This window comes from Amblyraja radiata, chromosome 2 (genome assembly GCF_010909765.2).
Source record: "Amblyraja radiata isolate CabotCenter1 chromosome 2, sAmbRad1.1.pri, whole genome shotgun sequence".
NCBI classification, from domain to species: Eukaryota; Metazoa; Chordata; class Chondrichthyes; order Rajiformes; family Rajidae; genus Amblyraja; species Amblyraja radiata.
In genome coordinates this window covers 22447185-22468396 of record NC_045957.1, presented here as the reverse complement: position 1 = coordinate 22468396, position 21212 = coordinate 22447185, and the positions used below count along the sequence as shown (strand labels likewise).

General features: G+C 43.8%; 2 protein-coding genes across 2 annotated transcripts in view; one reads left to right on the top strand and one right to left on the bottom strand.

Moving 5' to 3' along the window:
- Positions 1-21212, bottom strand: part of LOC116987146 — a 61349-nt gene that overhangs the window by 36973 nt on the left and 3164 nt on the right. The window contains exons 2-5 of the mRNA XM_033043026.1: positions 12130-12134; positions 10923-10951; positions 10492-10593; positions 837-973 (exon numbers count right to left, since the gene is read on the bottom strand). Coding sequence (XP_032898917.1) covers positions 837-973; positions 10492-10561 — 207 coding nt within the window. The 5' untranslated portion in view covers positions 10562-10593; positions 10923-10951; positions 12130-12134. The remainder of the gene's footprint in view (positions 1-836; positions 974-10491; positions 10594-10922; positions 10952-12129; positions 12135-21212) is intronic.
- LOC116987136 overlaps positions 13368-21212 on the top strand; it is a 73200-nt gene continuing 65355 nt past the window's right edge. Inside the window, exons 1-2 of the mRNA XM_033043016.1 lie at positions 13368-13744; positions 14990-15058. Of these exons, the coding sequence (XP_032898907.1) occupies positions 13667-13744; positions 14990-15058 (147 nt within the window). The 5' untranslated portion in view covers positions 13368-13666. The remainder of the gene's footprint in view (positions 13745-14989; positions 15059-21212) is intronic.

Here is a 21212-nt window from a genome sequence, read left to right as displayed (position 1 = left end):
CATGGCTGATCATCCACATTCAGTAACCCGTTCCTGCCTTCTCCCATATCCTGACTCCGCTATCTTTAAGAGCTCTATCTAACTCGAGCCATTTCACACTGAGCTGTGCACAATTCACACCAAGATTCTGGTACAATAGTGTTATCAATTTCATTAATACACTTTGTCTGGAAACATACTCTGCATGTTAAGTGAGGCACCGCTACGGCCAGTGGTATGAATATTGATTTCTCTCACTTCAGGTAACCCTGGCATTCCCTCTCTCTATCCCTCCCCCATCCAAGTCGCACTAGCTCTTATTTTCACCCTACAAACAGCTTACAATAGCCTGTTTCCTTTATCATCGTTACTTTTTTGCATATCTTTCATTCATTGTTCTTTATCTCTCCACATCACCATCTATATCTCTTGTTTCCCTTATCCCAAACCAGTCTGAAGAAGGGTCTCGACCTGAAACGTCACTCATTCCTTCTCTCCAGAGATGCTGCCTGTCTCGCTAGGTTACTCCAGCTTTTTGTGTCTATTACCAGTATACATAATTTAGGTTAGACACAAGGAACTGCAGATGTTTTCAAAAAAGAGAAAGTGCTGGCGTAACTCAGTAGGTCAGCAACATCTCCGGAGAGAAGGATGGATGAAATGTTGTGTCTAAATAAGGTTCCCGACCTGAAACGTAACCTATCCATGTCTTTCAGAGATGCTGCCTGACCTGCTGACTAGCTCTTTGTGTCTTCCTCCTTTAGTTTGTCTCATCTCTCCATTCTTCTTGTCTCTTTCACCCCATCTTAGTAATATAGCTGCATGCATGCAAACCAAACTTCATTCCATGTTCTTACCATATAATTCATTCTGTGCTTGAAACTAGAAAGGTGTAAAACAAATATGTGCAGGTGTCCTGTAAATTCACATAACATACATTCATAAATTGGCTCTCTTCCTTCTTCACGTTGGTATTCAATTACAAAATTGAGTCCTGAGTGATCACAAAGCAACAAGATTTTAAGTTAGTATTCATCAAAGGTTACTTATTTGTATTAATATTGTTTAAGAGAGTATACATCATCACATATTTCAACAATTCTCATCCATTGCCCGACAATTGGTGCAGAACATGAACACTTTTGGGAAACATCAAAATACTGCATCTTATCAGAGCATCTACATACATTTACAAGTGGAATTAGACTTGACTATTTAATTGGACCTCTGGACATTCTGCCTCATTCTATATTAACTTGGGTCGTTCAAAATAGACCGCAGGCCCTGTTCATTCCCAGATTTACTGATTTACAAAATGTGCCAGTCAGCCAACTATCTCATTCTTCTCTTAAATGCATTAATATAGCCATGCCAAATGTCAGCACCATAATTTCCACAAGCTCATAAAATTTGGAAAATCTGTTCTCCTCCAGTTCCAGTCATTTGAACACCAGTGAATTGCTTCACATTTGCCAAAATAATAATTTCTGGAGATTCTATTCTCTGCTATTTTTAAAGCCTACCTCTTTGACTGAGCTCTTCTGGAATCTACCTTCATATTTCTTTTGTCTGTTCGGAGGAAGGATCCTGGACCTGAAATGTTACCCGTTTCTATAAATGATGCCTGACCCACTAACTTTTTTTGCATTTTCTGTTTTTATTTTTAACCTTCTTCTCTGTGGCTTGTGGTTGAACACATGAAAAAAAGTTTAATATACCTGGGATGACATTTTTAATATTAAAAATAGTTTATTCATGAAGGGAGCCGTTGGTGAGGGAGGAGCGACCTCTGTGCGGTGAGTTAAAAAACCCATCGCGGGGCTTGTTTCAGCAGAGGCCCAGGAGCCGTTGGTGAGGGAGGAGCGACCTCCGTGCGGTGAGTTAAAAAACCCACAGCGGGGCTTGTTTCAGCAGAGGCCCAGGAGCCGTTGGTGAGGGAGGAGCGACCTTCGTGCGGTGAGTTAAAAAACCCATCGCGGGGCTTGTTTCAGCAGAGGCCCAGGAGCCGTTGGTGAGGGAGGAGCGACATCCGTGCGGTGAGTTAAAAAACCCAGCGTGGGGCTTGTTTCAACAGAGGCCCAGGAACCGTTGGTGAGGGAGGAGCGACCTCCGTGCGGTGAGTTAAAAAACCCAGCGCGGGGCTTGTTTCAGCAGAGGCCCAGGAGCCGTTGGTGAGGGAGGAGCGACCTCCGTGCGGTGAGTTAAAAAACCCATCGCGGGGCTTGTTTCAACAGAGGCCCAGGAACCGTTGGTGAGGGAGGAGCGACTTCCATGCGGTGAGTTAAAAACCCCATTGCGGGGCTTGTTTCAACAGAGGCCCAGGAGCCGATGGTGAGGGAGGAGCGACCTCCGTGCGGTGAGTTAAAAAACCCATCGCGGGGCTTGTTTCAACAGAGGCCCAGCAGCCGTTACAGAGGGAGGAACCAAAATCGGCAACGTTCCATTCGCAGATCACACTTCAAATTAATGGGGCTGGTGGAAGCCTCTGATTGGTCGAACGGACTAGTGGAAGCAGCTGATTGGCTTGTATCCCGGGTAAGGCTTTATTGTATTCGGATAAGGGGGAGAATGAGGGCCAGGGCAGTTTACTGTTCTGGATGTCAGATGTGGGAGGTCATGGAGTCTGAGTGCCCTCCAGACGTCCACATCTGCGCCAGGTGCGTCGAGATGGGGCCCCTAAGGGACCGTGTTAGGAACCTGGAACAGCAACTCGATGACCTCTGTCTGCTCAGGGAGAGCGAGGAGGTCATAGAAAGGAGTTACAGGGAGGTGGTCACTCCAAGACCACGGGAGACAGAAAACTGGGTCACAGTTAGGAAGGGCAACGGGCAGAGGCAGGGACTGGTGAGTGCCCCGGTGCCTGTACACCTTGAAAATAAGTACTCATGTTTGAGTAAGGGTGGGGGAGACAGCCTACCTGGGGGCAGCGACAGCGGCCGGGCCTCTGGCACAAAGACCAGTCCTGTTGCTCAGAAGGGTAAGGAAAAGAAGAGGAGGGCAATTGTAATAGGGGACTATAGAGTCCCCTATTACAATTGCCCTCCTCTTCTTTTAGTCAGGGGGTCGGATAGGCGATTCTGTGGACGCAGACAGGAGACCCGGATGGTAGTTTGCCTCCCTGGTGCCAGGATCAGGGATGTGTCTGAACGTGTCCAAGAAATCCTGAAATGGGAGGGAGAGGAGCCTGAGGTTGTGGTACATATAGGTACCAACGACATAGGTAAAAAAAGAGAAGAGGTCCTGAAAGAAGAATTTAGGGAGTTAGGTAGAGAGTTAAGGAGAAGGACTGCAAAGGAAACAATCTCAGGAATACTGCCTGTGCCACGCGACAGTGAGAGTAGGAATGGAGCGAGGTGGAGAATAAATGCGTGGATGAGGGACTGGTGCAGTGGGTATGGATTCAAGTTTCTGGATCGTTGGGACCTCTTTTGGGGAAGGTGCGACCTGTACAGAAAGGACGGGTTGCACATGAACTCGAGGGGGACCAATATTCTGGCGGGGAGATTTGCAAAGGCTACTGGGGAGACTTTAAACTAGTATGGTTGGGGGGAGGGACTCAAATTGGGAAAGCTAGCAGTCAGTGTGTGAGGCAGGAGGCAGAGAATGGTAGCACTCTGACCCAAAATGTAGGGGAGAGAGAAGAAAAAGACAATAAACAGAGAATAAGAGAGGGTTTGTTTTCTTAAATGTGTATATTTTAATGCTAGGAGCATTGTAAGAAAGGTGGATGAAGTTAGAGCCTGGATTGACACCTGGAAGTATGATGTTGTAGCGATCAGTGAAACATGGTTGCAGGAGGGCTGTGATTGGAAACTAAATATTCCAGGATTTCGTTGCTTCAGGTGTGATAGAATTGGAGGGGCAAGAGGTGGAGGTGTTGCATTGCTTATCAGGGAAGATATTACAGCAGTGCTTTGGCAGGATAGATTAGAGGGCTCGTCTAGGGAGGCTATTTGGGTGGAACTGAGAAATGGGAAAGGGGTAACAACACTTATAGACCGCCAAATGGGGAGCGAGAATTGGAAGAGCAAATATGTAAGGAGATTGCAGATATTAGTAGTAAGCACAAGGTAGTGATTGTGGGAGATTTCAATTTTCCACACATAGACTGGGAAACACATTCTGTAAATGGGCTGGATGGGTTGGAGTTTGTAAAATGTGTGCAGGATAGTTTTTAGCAGCAATACATAGAAGTACCTACTAGAGAAGGGGCGGTGCTGGACCTCCTGTTAGGAAATGAGACGGGTCAGGTGGCAGAGGTATGCGTTGGGGAACAGTTCGGGACCAGTGATCACAATACCATTAGTTTCAATATAAATATGGAGAGGGTCAGAACTGGACCTAGGGTTGAGATTTTTGATTGGAGAAAGGCTAACTTTGAGGAGATGCGAAAGGATTTAAAAGGAGTAAATTATGACAGTTTGTTTTATGGGAAAGATGTGGAAGAGAAATGGAGTACATTTAAAGTACATTTAAAGGTGAAATTTTAAGAGTACAGAATCTTTATGTCCCTGTTCGGTTGAAAGGAAAAATAAGATACGAGGTTGCTTTGGCAAGTAAGGTGAAAGTAAATCCAAAGGGTTTCTACAGCTATATTAATAGCAAAAGGATAACGAGGGATAAAATTGGTCCATTAGAGAGTCAGAGTGGACAGCTATCTGCCGAGCCAAAAGAGATGGGGGAGATATTGAACACATTTTTTTTTTCGGTATTCACCAAGGAGAAGGATATTGGATTTTTTAAATTTTTTTTTAAATTTTTTATTATTTTTATTAGAAGTTACAATAATACACAACACATATGTCTTAATATATTTTTTTGTACCGCTTCATTTTGTGAGCTTTAAGAAAAAGATAGAAGTAAAGGAAGTAAGGAAAGTGCGCAAGAGTCGTGAAGGTGCAAGAGTGTTGAGAAAAGAAAGTCCCTTAGAAAAGAAGTTAGAGAAGGAAGTAAAGAAAGAAAGTAGACCCTAGAAAAGAAGGAAAAAGAAAGGAGAAACAATCGCTCTATTATAACATTAAACTCCGCAGAAAGGGGACTACCAACCAAGTCTGTTTTTGCTGTTCTGCTGTTTGTTGATCCTGGCACCATTTATTTATTTTTAAAATTACTATTGCACCTCATGCTTGTAATAGTTCCAAAAACGTAGAGCACGTCTTTTGGAATTGGTCTGCTTTGCCTGCTAAGAGGAATCTCATCTCTTCCAGATGTAGTGTTTCAAACATATTTGATATCCACATTTTTATTGTTGGTGTGGGCGCATTTTTCCAGAATTTAAGTATGAGCTTTTTTCCCCATTATTAGCCCGTAATTGAGTAACTTCTTCTGAAACACGTTTAGTTCAGGGTTACCTTCCGATATTCCAAAAATGATCCATTCTGGTTTTGGTACCAGTTTTATTTTGATTAATTTTGTAAAGATATCAAATATTTCATACCAGAATGCGCTATGGTAGCTTCTTGACACAGACATTTATCACAGATGGGTGAGACATTAGGGAAGAGTTTATTTATTTTAGTTTTTTAATAATATAGTCTATGTAATGTTTTGAATTGGATGAGAGTATGTCGTACGTTGATCGAACATTTATGCACCTGTAGTAAGTGATTATCCCAGCTCTCTTTTGATATTGAATTATGTGAGGTAAGGGAAACAAGTAGAGTAGCTATGGAAACTATGAGATTCAAAGAAGAGGAAGTACTGACACTTTTGAGAAATATAAAAGTGGATAAGTCTCCAGGTCCGGACAGGATATTCCCTAGGACATTGAGGGAAGTTAGTGTAGAAATAGCAGGGGCTATGACAGAAATATTTAAAATGTCATTAGAAACGGGAATAGTACCGGAGGATTGGCGTACTGCGCATGTTGTTCCATTGTTTAAAAAGGGGTCTAAGAGTAAACCTAGCAATTATAGACCTGTTAGTTTGGTGGGCAAATTAATGGAAAGGATACTTAGAGATAATATATATAAGCATCTGGATAAACAGGGTCTGATTAGGAACAATCAACATGGATTTGTGCCTGGAAGGTCATGTTTGACTAATCTTCTTGAATTTTTTGAAGAGGTTACTCGGGAAATTGATGAGGGTAAAGCAGTGGATGTTGTATATATGGACTTCAGTAAGGCCTTTGACAAGGTTCCTCATGGAAAGTTGGTTAAGAAGGTTCAATGGTTGGGTATTAATGGTGGAGTAGCAAGATGGATTCAACAGTGGCTGAATGGGAGATGCCAGAGAGTAATGGTTGATGGTTGTTTGTCAGGTTGGAGGCCAGTGACTAGTGGGGTGCCACAGGGATCTGTGTTGGGTCCACTGTTGTTTGTCATGTACATCAATGATCTGGATGATGGTGTGGTAAATTGGATTAGTAAGTATGCAGATGATACTAAGATAGGTGGGGTTGTGGATAATGAAGTAGATTTTCAAAGTCTACAGAGAGATTTATGCCAGTTGGAAGAGTGGACTGAAAGATGGCAGATGGAGTTTAATGCTGATAAGTGTGAGGTGCTACATCTTGGCAGGACAAATCAAAATAGGACGTGCATGGTAAATGGTAGGGAATTGAAGAATGCAGGTGAACAGAGGGATCTGGGAATAACTGTGCACAGTTCCCTGAAAGTAGAATCTCATGTAGATAGGGTAGTAAAGAAAGCTTTTGGTGTGCTGGCCTTTATAAATCAGAGCATTGAGTATAGAAGTTGGGATGTAATGTTCAAATTGTACAAGGCATTGGTGAGGCCAATCCTGGAGTATGGTGTACAATTTTGGTCGCTTAATTATAGGAAGGATGTCAACAAAATAGAGAGAGTACAGAGGAGATTTACTAGAATGTTGCCTGGGTTTCAGCAACTAAGTTACAGAGAAAGGTTGAACAAGTTAGGGCTTTATTCTTTGGAGCGCAGAAGGTTAAGGGGGGACTTGATAGAGGTCTTTAAAATGATGAGAAGGATAGACAGAGTTGACATGGATAAGTTTTTCCCACTGAGAGTAGGGAAGATTCAAACAAGGGGACATGACTTGAGAATTAAGGGACTGAAGTTTAGGGGTAACATGAGGGGGAACTTCTTTACTCAGAGAGTGGTGGCTGTGTGGAATGAGCTTCCAGTGAAGGTGGTGGAGGCAGGTTCGTTTTTATCATTTAAAAATAAATTGGATAGTTATATGGACGGGAAAGGAATGGAGGGTTATGGTCTGAGCGCAGGTATATGGGACTAGGGGTGAATACGTGTTCGGCACGGACTAGAACGGTCGAGATGGCCTGTTTCCGTGCTGTAATTGTTATATGGTTATAAGGGTTAGAAGAGTTGGAAAGACCAGATGAGGAAATTAGTGTAACAGTAAAGGCGCTGTCCCACTTGGGCGACCTAATCCACGAGTTCTGGCGAGTTTGTCCTCGACTCATACTCGCAGCATGGTTGACACAAGGTCGTAGGAGATCTTTGTAACTATCCTTCATGCTCGAGAGTAGTCCCCATGTACTCGATTCGAGGCCTCAGCTAGGTCTCGGCGTATTTTTCAATACGTTGAAAAATGCCCGCGAGTAAAAATAGGTTGACATGGAAAAAAATCAATGTTAGTCGTCGGTAATCAAGGGTAGTCTAAGGTAGTCGTAGATAGTCTTCATCATAGTCGAAGGGACGTCGAAGTAGATCGAAGGAGGTAGTCTTCACTCTCCACTATTCGGTGTCCAATTTTCCCGAAGTTAGTCGTGGCTAGTCGAAGCTAGTCTTCAACATAGTCGAAGGAGGTCTTCAACATGACATTTTTTCAAACTCTACTAAACTCGCCAATTAGGTCGCCCAAGTGGGACAGCCCCTTTAATCATGTTCCAAGCTGAAAACTGTCAATTATGACAGTAACCCCACTTTTTAAAAAGGGGAGAGAAAACGAGGAATTACAGACCAGTTAGTCTAACATCGGTAGTGGGGAAACTGCTAGTCAGTTATTAAAGATGGGATAGCAGCACATTTGGAAAGTGGTGAAATCATTGGGCAGTCAGCATGGATTTATGAAAGGTAAATCATGTCTGACGAATCTTATAGAATTTTTCGAGGATGTAACTAGTAGAGTGGATAAGGGAGAATCAGTGGATGTGTTATATCTGGACTTTCAGAAGGCTTTCGACAAGGTCCCACATAAAAGATTAGTATGCAAACTTAAAGCACACGGTATTGGGGGTTCAGTATTGATGTGGATAGAGAACTAGCTGGCAGACAGGAAGCAAAGAGTAGGAGTAAACGGGTCCTTTTCATAATGGCAGGCAGTGACTAGTGGGGTACCGCAAGGCTCAGTGCTGGGAGCCCAGCTATTTACAATATATATTAATGATTTGGACGAGGGAATTGAATGCAACATCTCCAAGTTTGCGGATGACACGAAGCTGGGGGCAGTGTTAGTCGTGAGGAGGATGCTAGGAGGCTGCAAGGTGACTTGGATAGGCTGGGTGAGTGGGCAAATGCATGGCAGATGCAGTATAATGTGGATAAATGTGAGGTTATCCACTTTGGTGGCAAAAACAGGAAAATAGACGATTATCTGAATGGTGGCCGATTAGGAAAAGGGGAGATGCAACGAGACCTGGGTGTCATGGTACACCAGTCATTGAAAGTAGGCATGCAGGTGCAGCAGGCAGTGAAGAAAGCGAATGGTATGTTAGCATTCATAGCAAAAGGATTTGAGTATAGGAGCAGGGAGGTTCTACTGCAGTTGTACAGGGTCTTGGTGAGACGACACCTGGAGTATTGCGTACAGTTTTGGTCTCCTAATCTGAGGAAAGACATTCTTGCCATAGAGGGAGTACAGAGAAGGTTCACCAGACTGATTCCTGGGATGTCAGGACTTTCATATAAAGAAAGACTGGATAGACTCGGCTTGTACTCACTAGAATTTAGAAGATTGAGGGGGGATCTTATAGAAACTTACAAAATTCTTAAGGGGTTAGATGCAGGAAGATTGTTCCCGATGTTGGGGAAGTCCATAAGGGGTCACAGTTTAAGGATAAGAGGGAAATCTTTTAGGACTGAGATGAGAAAAACATTTTTCATCACAGAGAGTGGTGAATCTCTGGAATTCTCTGCCGCAGAGGGTAGTTGAGGTCAGTTCATTGGCTATATTTAAGAGGGAGTTAGATGTGGCCCTTGTGGCTAAAGGGATCAGGGGGTATGGAGAGAAGGCAGGTACAGGATACTGAGTTGGATGATCAGCCATGATCATATTGAATGGCGGTGCAGGCTCGAAGGGCCGAATGGCCTACTCCTGCACCTATTTTCTATGTTTCTATGACTGCTTGTTCCTGAATTCAAAGTAATTTGGGTGGAATGTTATAAACCAGGAGACGGCAACCTACGGTCCCCGGGCCAAATGTGGCCCATACCCCGAAATCATCCGGCCCACAGGCGTATTGTTTTCCCCAGTAATTATCCGGCCAACAGACTTCTGTCATCTCCGGTACCTCCCGGGCCTGAGGCCGTGGCGCCCAAGGGCGGTGACGTCAGGACACAAGGAGGCCTGCGCTGGCGGAGCAGCGCCGAGCTCTCGCTGTATCGCATTCTGCGCAAAGCTGCTGGCACGGCCGCGCACCTTCAGTGTCTGGGCTTCACTGTCGGGATCGGGGTTGTCAATAGGCCAGGGATGAGTGTGTGAGTATTTGAGCCACCGCCTTCAGGACACGTTATAGATGTGGCCTACCACCCGCTCACAGACATGCGTCCTGGCCCCTATGCAGAACAAGGTTGCCAGCCCTTGTTATAAACAGTGCTAATATGACTCTCAAGAGACACTTGAAAGTTGAACATTTTCTTGAAATGGCAACATATGGATAATGATTGTGCCAGTCGGCCTGATTAATGGCCTGAATGCAATAAACAACCAGGATAAACAGTTATTGGATTTTTAAAAATCCCTTCCTTAAAGAATATTTAAACCAGAACAATGTGCATTATCCCGTAAATAGAGATAGGATTAGCCATTAATTTTATTTTGATCCAAAAAGATGTAACATAATTCTATGTTCCAGTGCCACAGCCATCCAGACGGCGTTCTATATTATCTACTTTCACAGAATAAAATCCAAGCTCTGGAGACAGTGGCAAATGAGGAAATGGGCAAAGCTGTACACCTGTCAAACTGTAACCTCAGTGTCCTAACAGAAGCTCAGGGATTAGAATAGACGAAGAGTTTGCCTCTTTAATAATGCAAACCCAAGAACAAGTAATTAGCAATCCATTAGCTTCTACGCAGCATTTTGCTATGTCAAAGACATTGATTTTCTCATTTCAATCTTACTTATTGTTGTTGTTTCCTTGTTACGGCCCCAAAGAAAGATACCCTGAATTTATATTCCACTTTCATTTAATTCCAGTGATAAAAACCTAATATCGTTGATGTTTAAATATTCATTAAGGATTAAAAAAAAAAAAAAAATTACTATTCATCGAGCAGCTTTCAATCATGCTAACACGTGGTGATATTTGTTTATTCATAAATCTACTCCTCCAAAGGAAAAACACTCACCAATTAAGGGTTCATCTGTATTCCAATTCATAATGTACTCATCAAGGGTCTGTGCATTAGTACTGGTCATTTCAGGATCTAAAGGATTGTCCAATTTATTACCTGCAATTTAAATAGTCACAAAAAACTGTAATAGCTATTTTATTTTGAAACAAGACTAATAAAATCAAGATTACCGTAGTCATATAAAGCAAACAAGTTTTGGTTTTCCTGAATATTAGTAAAAAATCTGATATTAACAGAATCTTAAAATATGACATTTAATGAATGAAAGAAACCTGCCAGATATACTATGGATCTATCCAAAAATTCTTTAATGCTGAAAAATCAAACATCTTGATCGGAGATTTAATGTTGCTTAAGTTTTTTTCTATTTTATAAAAGCACTGATTGATTTTAATATCCCAACTAAAGATCCCAATTATACTCACCTAAAGTTTCTTGGAAAATGTGTTCAACCTGTTAAGATACATGCCAAGAATATTCCACGGGCATGATGAAAACAAAAACAAAAAGTTTGATTTCTTTGGACAGAAAATTGAAATAATTACATTATAATTCTCAAACTGCAATTATGGACGGGAATAAGATTTCAATGATACTTTATTGTCACATGTTGATAGGTACAATAAAACAGGTGCTTAAGAAAATTCACACAGAAGAGTAGAGCTTGTCAATCAGAACTCTGGCTGAAAAAGGCTGTAATGATTGCAGGAATATTAAAGAACTGATTTTCACCACTTTCACATATAAGATATTTTATGATCCAACTTTAGATGCCCATATGATGTGGAGTACTCCCACTGCTGAAGTAGCTTATTCTTCTACTGCCATATTTGGATCTCAACATCCCACATGGCCAATATTCAAGCCATTCTACTAATCTAGGATTATTGCTTCTCCAATTCCCTTTTCCCCCCCAACGTGAATTAGGTCCTGCTCAGGTTCCTAACAGTTCAAAATTGAATTAATCACAAAACTCCAGTCAAAGAATCCTTGATCTTTCATCTTCTCACACTCCATTTCATTTTCCTAAAGTTCGCAGATGTCAATGTCACTGAACACACATTCATCTGCTCAACCCTTGCCTTTTAAATAGTTTCAATACACTCCATGCACATGTCCCAAGATCGGCTATAATAATATGGGAACATTATTGCTATTTATCTTCGTGAATGCCATAGACACAAGGAACTGCAAATGCTGGAATCTTGAGCAAAAAAAATGTGTTGGGAGTAATTCAGCAGGTCAGGCAGCATTTCTCTGGAGATGCTGCATGACCCAAGTTACTCCAGCACTTTGTGTTTTATGCTCACATTCATCCATTCAAGTTTGTTCCATCATTGAAATAGTTCATAGCCAACCTATTCAACTCGCCCTGCAGCCTCATAGCATCGTCCTCGCAGCTCACACTACCACCCAGCTTTGTGTCATCCGCAAATTTAGAGATGTTACATTTAATTCCCTCGTCTAAATCATTAATATATATTGTAAACAACTGGGGTCCCAGCACCAAGCCTTGTGGCACCCCACTAGTCACTGCCTGCCATTCTGAAAAGGACCCATTTATTCCTACTCTTTGCTTCCTGTCTGCCAACCAGTTCTCTATCCATGTCAATACTCTACCCCCAATACCATGTGCTCTAATTTTGCATACTAATCCCTTGTGGGACCTTGTCAAAGGCTTTTTGAAAGTCCAGATACACCACATCCACTAGTTCTCCCATTATCCATTCTGATTGTTACATCCTCAAAAAATTCCAAAAGATTAGTCAAGCATGATTTCCCCTTCATAAATCCATGCTGACTTTGACCGATCCCGTCATTGCTTTCCAAATGCGCTGCTATAACATCTAATTTTTTAATTTATTTAATAATCGACTCCAGCATCTTCCCCACTACCGACCTAATGCTAACTGGTCTATAATTCCATGTTTTCTCTCTCCCTCCTTTTATCCTCTCTAAAGATCATACCCCTAACCCTTTCTGTCAAAATGCCTCTTAACTTTTGCTGTTGTATCTGCTTCAACCATCTATCTCCGTTGGCAGTATGTTGCAGGCACCTGTAATGAATCTTCGGAATTATCTATCTAATATCTATCCAGGAATATTTCGAGTAACTATATTTATTGGAGCTAATATATAACAGAACAGTACAGGAACAGTCCTTTCGGCCCACAATGTCTGTGCCGAACACGATGCCAAGTTAACCCAATCTCATTTCCGTGCACATGTTACATATCCCTCCATTCTTTTCATGTGCATGCGCCAACCTAAAAGCGACTTAAACGTCAAATATAGAGTTAATTTTAAGGGAATTCCAAAGCAGACAAAAAAAAAACTTAATATTTTGCGGGACCAAAATGTTGACGACACGGTTGTTTCCCCACAATGCAGCATTGGCAGTTCAACATATCACTGTCGGGTCATTCCGAAAGATGGCAGGCCCTGTTTCTCCAACAACAAATACACGCGCTTTGTCCCTCTCCTCTGTTTGCCATCATTTCACTCACCACTGTAGTAAACTACGAAACGTTCACTAAAACGTCTGATCACAATGCGGGCGATGATCGGTAACCGCCACCTCCACACTAGAAACTATTTGTGAACCGGTGGCTTCATCGCATTATTATCCCCGGCGCGGCTTTACATCATTTACCTCGCCTCTAGTGACGCGTAGGATTGTTTAGGTCAATCTTATGTAAACTTGGCTCTTGGACAAAACAAGTAAAGTATCATCTGTCGAAAGGGCGATTGCGTTCTTGGTTCTTACAGCTTTGGGAGATCGAGAACCTTCACTTGCGGGGATCATTCATCGAGCGCCTCCATTAGTCGGTGACGAGTTACGCTGGAAGCGCGATGACGTCGAGTTCCGTTTCCCCCGGATGTTCCGTGCGGTGACGCAGCCCGTTTGAAGACCACGGTGACGGTGACGGTGACGGTCCGCCAGTTCGTGCCGTGTGGCGCTGGGCAAGTGGAGACAAAACCTCCATTTTATTGCGGGCAGTTTTTTAAAATCTTTTGTCGTGAGGATTGAATCCGTTCTATGTGCGGTTAAAGCCATCGGATTGACAGACGACGTGTAAACAAACGCGTTCTGTTCCCCTCCCCCTCCGTTGAGTCTCGAAGGCCGAGCCCTCTTGCTGAATTTGCCCTGGAGCTGGAAACGGAAAAGATGGGCGACGGACCTCAACAACCAGTCAGGCCGATTCGTAAGGTCCAAAAGGTTTGGGCCAAATCGTTCTACTGTAAGGTGCGCATTAAGAAGCAATGTTACACAATTTTGAGATTTTAAAAATGAAGTCTGCAATTTATCCCATCAGATAAAGCATAAAAATAAGTTTAATTTGACACCTAATTCACTTTCATATCTTTAGTATTAAAAAAGTTATGGCCATTTTCATACTCGGAAATTAGCATCTTGTTAATTTTGATTATTTAATTAGCATCTAAATAAATTTGAACATCTTGTTCCCTATTGTTTTTCCATTGACTTAACACAAAAGCTGTGATCGAGGACAGTCAAAAGCCCATAACTTTCTTAAAAATTAAGAGAACTGAAAGACATTTTCAGTTATTATAGATTGAAGCATTCTGAAACAAATATGACACAATCTTACTTGGATGACCTGAAATTAAAGCATATAATTAGGGAAACGAGATTTGGAAGGGTAAGGTATGAAAATGAGAGATCAAATGGGGTGAGGTTCAAGGAAAATGTAGAATAGATCATTGGGTGAGTCCATTTTGACACTACATATTAAAAAGTGGCAAAGCCTTGGACGTCGATTTGTTAAAAATCTGGAGAGGAAACCCAAAAGACTTCCGATGTAAAAATGTATTCGAATTCTAGCAGGGATTAGGAGTTAAAATTATAATGAGAGTGGAGAAATAAAATGTCTTCCTTTGAATAATGATTGAGTAAATTTAATGGCAATGCTTGACATAACAAAGGCTGGCAAATAGGTATGTAATCAGATAGATTTAAGTGATTTGGGGGAAATTTGAGGCAGTGAAAGATCTCATTTTTACATGCTGTGATCCGGAATCTTGAATATTTGTATAGAAATCGTGTGTATACTAATCTAATAAACCTTTTTAGAGTTCAAGTTGAAAATAAAACAAATTTCACTGACATAGATGGCAGAATTGTGGATTATGTCTGTCAATGTAATGTTAAGGAACATGCAGATAAAGACGAACTGCTCTTCATACCATCCATTGGGCGGCTTCCTTGCCCAAATGGTTTTAAAGTGAAATATATTTTTGACTTCATGTGTTGAAGACCTCAAGACATTGACATATTCCCAGAGGCTTACCAACATCATCGAAGATGTTTGCTACACATAAGAATAAAACAATATTTTTGTAATATTAAAAAAGCTTCAAATTATAAAATAATAACATTTCCAAACGTTTTGACCTGAGGGTTATCCATTGAATGGCACTGTTCTAGTGTTTCATGCTTAAATACCTTAGATCTGTATTTTAATTTTAGATCTGCGATATTCGGTGTACATCGGCAGTAAATCTTAAGATGCATTTTGTTGGAGCGAAGCACCAAAGGGTAAGTAACTAAAATGTGTACCTTAGAAGCTATTATACATTGTACCTAAATTGATTGCAATTTGCTTTGCTCTATCTGAAGTGTAATATTAACAATGGTAGGGAATAATGTCTGAGACAAGGTGTTATTTTGTTTTTGTGCACTTATGGTTTAATATAGAAAGTAATAGATTTGCTGATTCTAAGTACAGTTCATGGTACTTGAAACTGATGCATTTGCTTCTATATTTACTTCTATTTATGAACATAATTTACAGTTTTGATTTATGATGGGGCATACCTTCAGCCTCTATTGCTGAGGCTCTCTGGCATCCTTTTTTCCTGTTCTGAAAGTTAAATCATTATTGCAAAATTATTTTTTGGAATTGCCATGTCTAGGTTATCACAGACTAGGCTAAGTAGGACCCGTTGGAGGCCTGGTCCCCCAACCCAACCCATTCCCTAACGCAATATTCCACCCCTCACCCGTTCCCCCAATGCAACCCGTTCTCCCAACACAATATTCCACCACTCACCCATAGCCCCGAACTGCGCAGGCGTGGCTCATTTCCCCTCATCCCCGAGCACTCCCTACCACTTTTCTTCATGTGTGGGAGGGGAAGGGAGGGAGGGAAGTGGGGTGTGTGGCGAGGGGTGGGAGGGGAGGAGGGGTGTGTGTGGATGGGGAGGTGTAGGAGGGGAGGAGAGGGTGGTGGGGAGGGGGGTGTCGGGTGGGGGTGAGGTGTGTATATGGGCAGGAGGGGTGTGTGGGCGGGCAGGAGGGGTGTGTGGGCGGGAGGTTTTCACTGGGGGAGAGGGGTGGGGGTGGGTGTGTGGGTGGTGCGGCTGCTCGGGGCTGGTGGGGCAGGACGGCTGCGTGGGGCGGGGCTGCGAGGGTCCCTCCGAAGGTCCAGCTGGAAACCTCCGTCGGCTCCAGTAAAAATGCGATGTATCAGAAAGGTGCGGACTGTCCCAGGGAATGACTGTGAAGATACTAACCAGTGCAGCGCTGACTGGCAAGAGAAGAGATCGATCTGCGCACGCGCGGTTTTTAAGATTTTTAAACCTCGCCAACTTTCAACCAATCGGAACAAAACTTGGTGGACTCAGCAGAGGAGAACGGTGAGTGAACTGGCGAAAAATCGTAGCGTTATCGCGAACCGTTTTTGCGCAAATAGAAAGACCGGTAAACCGGAAGATAACAAGATCAGACTTTTAGTTAAGTACAGAAGTTATGAATAGATTATTGACCAGTGAGTTACCTAATAAAATAAGAATAATTTGAACATTTCATCACTCAAATCTAACCACGGACGCATGACAACGGAATAAATTGATCAATAAACACTTTCATAAACAAAGTTGTGCATTGTGATTGAAGCTGAAGAATATGGTCTCAGTTTGATACTTACTGGAATAAATCTGTTACCACCATCAAGTTGAATGCTTCATGATAAAGATTAACTGCAGCCTCTTTTGACAGAGCTGAAAGGTGCAAGCTAACCTGGGATTCTTGTTGGATGCAAAATCTTTGTTAATAGTTCAATTGTTACTTTATTGTCACAGTAGAAACAAGGAACTGGGTGCTATCAAATTTCTTAAGATTTCTTAAGAAATACACCAATACAATTGTTAGTTGAAGGTCATTAAAAAAAACCTGCCATAATCCTCCACAATAAAACCAGCATTTTAACCAAGGAAACAAAAATCGTGACCATATTATTCTTGTGCAGAAACTTACAGGTTTCAATCGTGAGACATGAATCACTTCACATGAAATTTACTTCTACTAACGGTAGGTTATAATATTTATATATTACCGAACTCATCTCCACATACCTTGACTCCATACTATCCCCCCTGGTAAAATCCCTTCCCACCTATGTTCTAGACACCTCAGACACCCTCCACCGCCTCCGCGCATTCCACTCTCTAGGCCCTCACCCCATCATCTTCACCATGGATGTCCAGTCACTCTACACCTCCATCCCCCACCACGATGGCCTCAAAGCCCTCCGGTTCTTCCTCGACCAGAGGAGCAACCTATACCCAGCCACTGACACCCTCCTCCGCCTAGCGGAGTTGGTCCTCACCCTCAACAACTTTACGTTTGACTCCTCCCATTTCCTCCAAACACAAGGCGTAGCTATGGGCACACGCATGGGCCCCAGCTACGCCTGCCTCTTTGTCGGGTACCTTGAACAATCCTTGTTCGAGACGTACCAGGGCCCCATCCCTGACCTCTACCTCCGTTACATTGACGACTGCTTTGGGGCCACCTCCTGCACCCACACACAACTGACTGACTTCATCCACTTCACCATCAACTTCCATCCGGCACTCCAATACACCTGGACCATTTCCGACACTTCCCTACCATTCCTTGACCTCACCATCTCCATCGCAGGGGACAGACTTCTGACCGACATACACTACAAACCAACTGACTCACATGGTTATCTGGACTACACGTCTTCCCACCCTGCCCCCTGTAAAGACTCCATCCCCTACTCCCAATTCCTCCGCCTACGCCGCATCTGCTCCCAGGATGAGATGTTCCACACCAGGGCATCGGAAATGTCCTCGTTCTTCAGGGAACGGGGATTCCCCTCCGCCACCATAGATGAGGATCGCACCAGGGTCTCATCCATACCCGCAACACTGCTCTCTCTCCCCATCCCCGCACTCGCAACAAGGGCAGAGTCCCCCTAGTCCTCACCTTTCACCCCACCAGCCGGCAAATACAACACATAATCCTCCGCCACTTCCGCCACCTCCAACGTGACCCCACCACTAGCCACATCTTCCCATCTCCCCCTATGTCTGCCTTCCGCAAAGACCGCTCCCTCCGCAACTCCCTTGTCAATTCTTCCCTTCCCTCCCGTACCACCCCCTCCCCGGGCACTTTCCGTTGCAATCGCAAGAAATGCAACACCTGTCCCTTCACCTCCCCCCTCGACTCCATTCAAGGACCCAAGCAGTCGTTCCAGGTGCGACAAAGGTTCACCTGTATCTCCAACCTCGTCTACTGCATGTGGCATGTGTAAGGAACGGGCAGGAGGAGGAATACAGGAACTTGACCAGTTCCTTTTGTGCCTGGAGTGAAGATGGTGGTTATCTTTGGCAGGTCCAAGCTCCCCCTTCAGCCGGTCAACGCTGCAGGGGCTGACATTGAGGTGGTGCAGACATATAAATACCTTGGAGTGCACCTCGATAACAAACTGGACTGGTCTGTCAACTCTGACTCCCTCTACAAAAAAGGCCAGAGCAGACTCTTTTTCCTCAGAAGGCTCAAATCCTTCAAAGTGTGTAATGATATGCTGCACATGTTTTACAACACTGTGGTTGCAAGTGTTATTTTCTACGCTGTTGTCTGCTGGGGCAACAGCATTAGTGCAAAAAACAACAAGAAGCTGGTCAAACTGGTTAAACGAGCTAGCTCAGTGCTGGAGGGGAGAGTAGACTCTGGGATGGATGTGCTTGAGAGGCGTATGAGGCACAAGGTGCAGGTCATCCTGAAAAACCCCGGGCATCCTCTCCATGTAATTCTGGAGAGTCAAAAGATCATTCGGAACAACAACCGGCTCCTCTCCCTGCCCTGTAGAACGGAGCGGTTCAGGAGATCCTTCACCCCTGCAGCCATTAGATTTTATAATTCGGACCGCTAGGCTGTAGGGGGATGCATTTTGCAATTTTTAATTGTTAATTATTGGTCTTTTTTAAGTATTTATTGCTCTCAGGTAGTGTCCACATTGTATTCTATGTATTTTCTGTCTGCATTCGTTTTGAATCTGTGGGTTTGTTGGTTGGGGGCTTCTGGACATCTGAATTTCCCTGAGGGGATCAATAAAGTATTATTATTATTATTATTATTACTGCATCCGCTGCTCTAGATGTCAGCTGATTTACATCGGGGAGACTGAGCGGAGGTTGGGCGATCGTTTCGCCGAACACCTCCGCTCAGTCCGCAATAACCTACCTGAACTCCCGATGGCTCAGCACTTCAACTCCCCCTCCCATTCCCAATCCGACCTCTCTGTCCTGGGTCTCCTCCATTGCCAGAGTGAGCAACACCGGAAATTGGAGGAACAGCACCTCATATTCCGCCTGGGTTGTTTGCGTCCCGATGGCATGAACGTTGAATTCTCCCAGTTTTGCTAGCCCTTGCTGTCTCCTCCCCTTCCTTAACCCTCGAGCTGTCTCCTCCCATCCTCCCGCCCTCGGGCTCCTCCTCCTCCCTTTTTCCTTCCTTCTTCCCCCCCCCCACCCCCTATCAGTCTGAAGAAGGGTTTCGGCCCGAAACGTCGCCTATTTCCTTCGCTCCATAGATGCTGCTGCACCCGCTGAGTTTCTCCAGCATTTTTGTGTACCTTCGATCTTCCAGCATCTGCAGTTCCTTCTTGAACAGGTTATAATATTTGCCCAGTCTTCAGAACCAAGGAACTGCAGATACTGGTTTACACAAAAGGACACAAAGTGCTGGAGTAAAGCCCCTGTCCCACTTTCACGACCTAATTCATGACCTCTGACGACCTAAAAAAATATCACGGTCGCGTAAAGCTACGACCTTCCACGACTATGTCTACGACCTCCTACGATTATGTTGAAAACCTCCCACGACTATGAAGAAGACCTCCTTCGACTTTGTTGAAGACTGGCTTTGACAATGTACGTTTTACTGCTGTTTGCAGTAGCCCTTTTGCTTCAGCAGCCTTTTAAGAAAGGCAGAAGGGGAAGAGCAAGGGTGAAGAGGAAGCACAAGAAGGGGTCTCAATGGGTGAATAGAGATGATGTGATGGACTGTCCCAGTACACCAGATGACTGGAAGAGAGTGGCGCTGGGCTTTGACAAAAGATGGAACTTTAAGCACACATGTGGGGCAGTGGATGGCAAGCATGCCATTCCTGTCCCTGTACCCCTCATTATCCTTTTCGTACAAGATGACATTCTGCTGGAACCATTCCTCAAGGTCCCCCTCCTGCTGCCTGGTGAAGGTGCAGGGCATAACCTTCCTCCAGCCCTCCCTCACCACCAATGGGACATCTGCCTCTGATGCTGTGTCAGACAGCTTTGCGGCCTTCAAATGAGGCAGTGAAGGATGGGGTGGTGGTGGGGACATATACTACTACCCTGGTCTCCTCCAGGGGTCTCTCATGCAGGGCTACCTCCTCCTGCACTATCATCTCCTGTGGCATCACCTCCTGCCACTCCTCCTCCTGGGTGGGCAACACCTGCATGGCCATTTTTTTTTTGTTGGGTTGTGCCCTCCCCCTGTGCTGCTGCCTTTTTGGTGCCATCTCTAAAACACAAGTCTCCTCTCCAAAAAACTCTCCAGCTATGAATGAACATGCCTTGGAGTGACAGAGGTGACGTTCTGCTGTTTAAATAACCTTTTTTTCATATTGACCTTTTTTCACCCCGGAGTTATTACCTATGACTACCTACGAGTAAAAAGTATCGATTTTTTCCATGCCAGCCTTTTTTTAACTTGTGGACATATTTTATCATGCTAGAAAAAACGCCGCAACGTACTTGATACCACGAGTACCTATGACTAGCATCACGACCTACCTACGACCTCGTGGCGACCATGCTGCGAGTATGAGCAAAGGGCAAACTTGGCAGAGGTCGTGAATTAGGTCGTGAAAGTGGGTCGGGCTTAACTCAGCAAGTCAGGTAGCATCTCTGGGGAACATGGATAAGTGACGTTCCAGGTCGGGACCTTCAGACTAGAGTTGGGTGGACAAGGGCCAGAGATGGAAAGAAGGCGAAAGCCTGTGAAATAAGGAGAGAAGATGCACGAGACATGTAGTCAGGGGAAGGAATATCAGGAGGGCGTGGAATAGTGGGAGAAATGGATGCGAATCCAGGTTGGGCACAGGGAAAGAGGGGTTGTTGTTGGTTAGTTGCTATTAATTGGAGAATTCAATGTTCATATCATTGGGTTATGAGTACACAAGCAGAATATGTGGAGCTGTTTGTGTGTGGCCTCACTCTGGCTATGGAGGAGGCACGAGACAAAGGTCCAAGACATTTGGTGTGTAGGGTCTCTAAATTTGCAATATATGTGGTTTTCAAAGTTTTTATTCAGGCACAATGGTCATATAGTATCAGAGCAAAGCATTAAAAGATCTGCAGACCTTAACTAAGAGCTGTTAACAACGTTTAAAAAAAAG